This window comes from Agrilus planipennis, unplaced genomic scaffold, assembly GCF_000699045.2.
Source record: "Agrilus planipennis isolate EAB-ADULT unplaced genomic scaffold, Apla_2.0 scaffold1866, whole genome shotgun sequence".
In the NCBI taxonomy this organism is placed as follows: domain Eukaryota; kingdom Metazoa; phylum Arthropoda; class Insecta; order Coleoptera; family Buprestidae; genus Agrilus; species Agrilus planipennis.
In genome coordinates this window covers 1-1392 of record NW_020440518.1, presented here as the reverse complement: position 1 = coordinate 1392, position 1392 = coordinate 1, and the positions used below count along the sequence as shown (strand labels likewise).

At 36.9% G+C, this 1392-nt stretch overlaps 1 protein-coding gene across 1 annotated transcript in view; it reads left to right on the top strand.

The window, feature by feature from the left end:
• The window catches only part of LOC112906092, a gene marked incomplete at both ends in the record, with an annotated part of 3904 nt that extends 3192 nt beyond the window's left edge, over positions 1 to 712 (top strand). The window contains one exon of the mRNA XM_025979731.1: positions 326 to 712. Within this exon, the coding sequence (XP_025835516.1) occupies positions 326 to 712 (387 nt within the window). The remainder of the gene's footprint in view (positions 1 to 325) is intronic.
• Positions 713 to 1392: the final 680 nt, after the last annotated feature.

Sequence of the window (1392 nt, the reverse complement as noted above, 5' to 3'; positions counted from 1 at the left end):
TCCAAATTGTAATTTTTATTATTTTCGCTTACGAAGAAACGAGCTGGTCGGATAAATTGTAAATATCACTTTAATATTTGGGTAAATTTTCCTTTTTCATTTTCTATCCACTGAATCCTTTTAATATTTTTTTAAAATATTCATTTAGTTGTAAATACCACACAAATTATTACTTTTTTATTTGGAGAAAATAGTGATGACCAATAAAAAATCTAGATGAAAATTGAATTTTCCGTGTTTCTCGATCGAAAATTTAAATTTATTTATTTTATTTAGACGTGCCGGTTTCAAATCTCTATTTTAATTTTCGCCTTTCCATTTCCAGCCCACCAGTCGGGCAAGGAAAACGAAAGAAAAACAATCTACGGTCCGGAACATGATGGCGGGTTAGAAAATTTTTCTCCATCACCAGCGGACGGAGGGGCGGCGATTTCACCCCGTCAGAATTTAAATTTAGTTCTAATAGCATTAGCAGCAGCTGCCGTATTTCTCATCATTTGCATCGTTGTAGCGGCCTCCGTGCTCGCTTGCAGACGAAGGCCCGACCCGATAGGTTTGCATGTTCGCAGAAGACGCAGGAGAAGTGATAAAAATTCCGACGGATCGGACGCCGGTTTCAACGAGGGTTTTCATCGGAGAAGCTCTCAATACAGGGTCAGCATGTACGAACAAGAAATGGAAATGGAACCGACGGATTCGCGACGAAATACGCGTAAGTTTATTCAATTTTATTCACTCATGGAGATTAATATTAAAAAATTAGTGTCTGTTTCGTCTCATTGATAAATAATTTTTAGCAGATATGCCATTTTTGATTAAATTTTGCCTAATAGAAATACTTAACTCAAAGGTCGAAATTATAAAGCCTGAAAGCTTTGGTGAAACCTAGAATGAACCAGTCATTTCGGGAACAGACTGTATATTGACCTTTAATTGTAACATATTAGATATAGTGTTGTATGTAGAAACATAGTGGAAAAGCTGTGCTTCGAAAAAAGCTCCCTCTTCCGTTTCAAAAGGATGGTCCTGTTAGGGATGCCCTTACGACTTCCTTATTGGAACTTGTCCGTAGAAGAGGTGAAGCATTCAGACAAGGGATATATTTACGACATTTTTATTACGATTACTTAAAAATTATAAGCACAAAAGTGTGCAATTATAGAAAAGTTCTATAGATATTCAAACGAGTAACAGGAATGCGCAGGGTATAAGCGAATATCCGTCCTTGAAACGCGGAACTTCCGCATTAGTTTTCTCATGCGCCTCCGCCATCCATATCCGCAAAAAAAAAAACGGTTGTCTGTAAAGTCGATTTACTGACGATAGTTGAACGTAACAACGTCATAAGAAAATACTGAGTAGAATTTCGATCAAATGCGATTTCTACAAAGA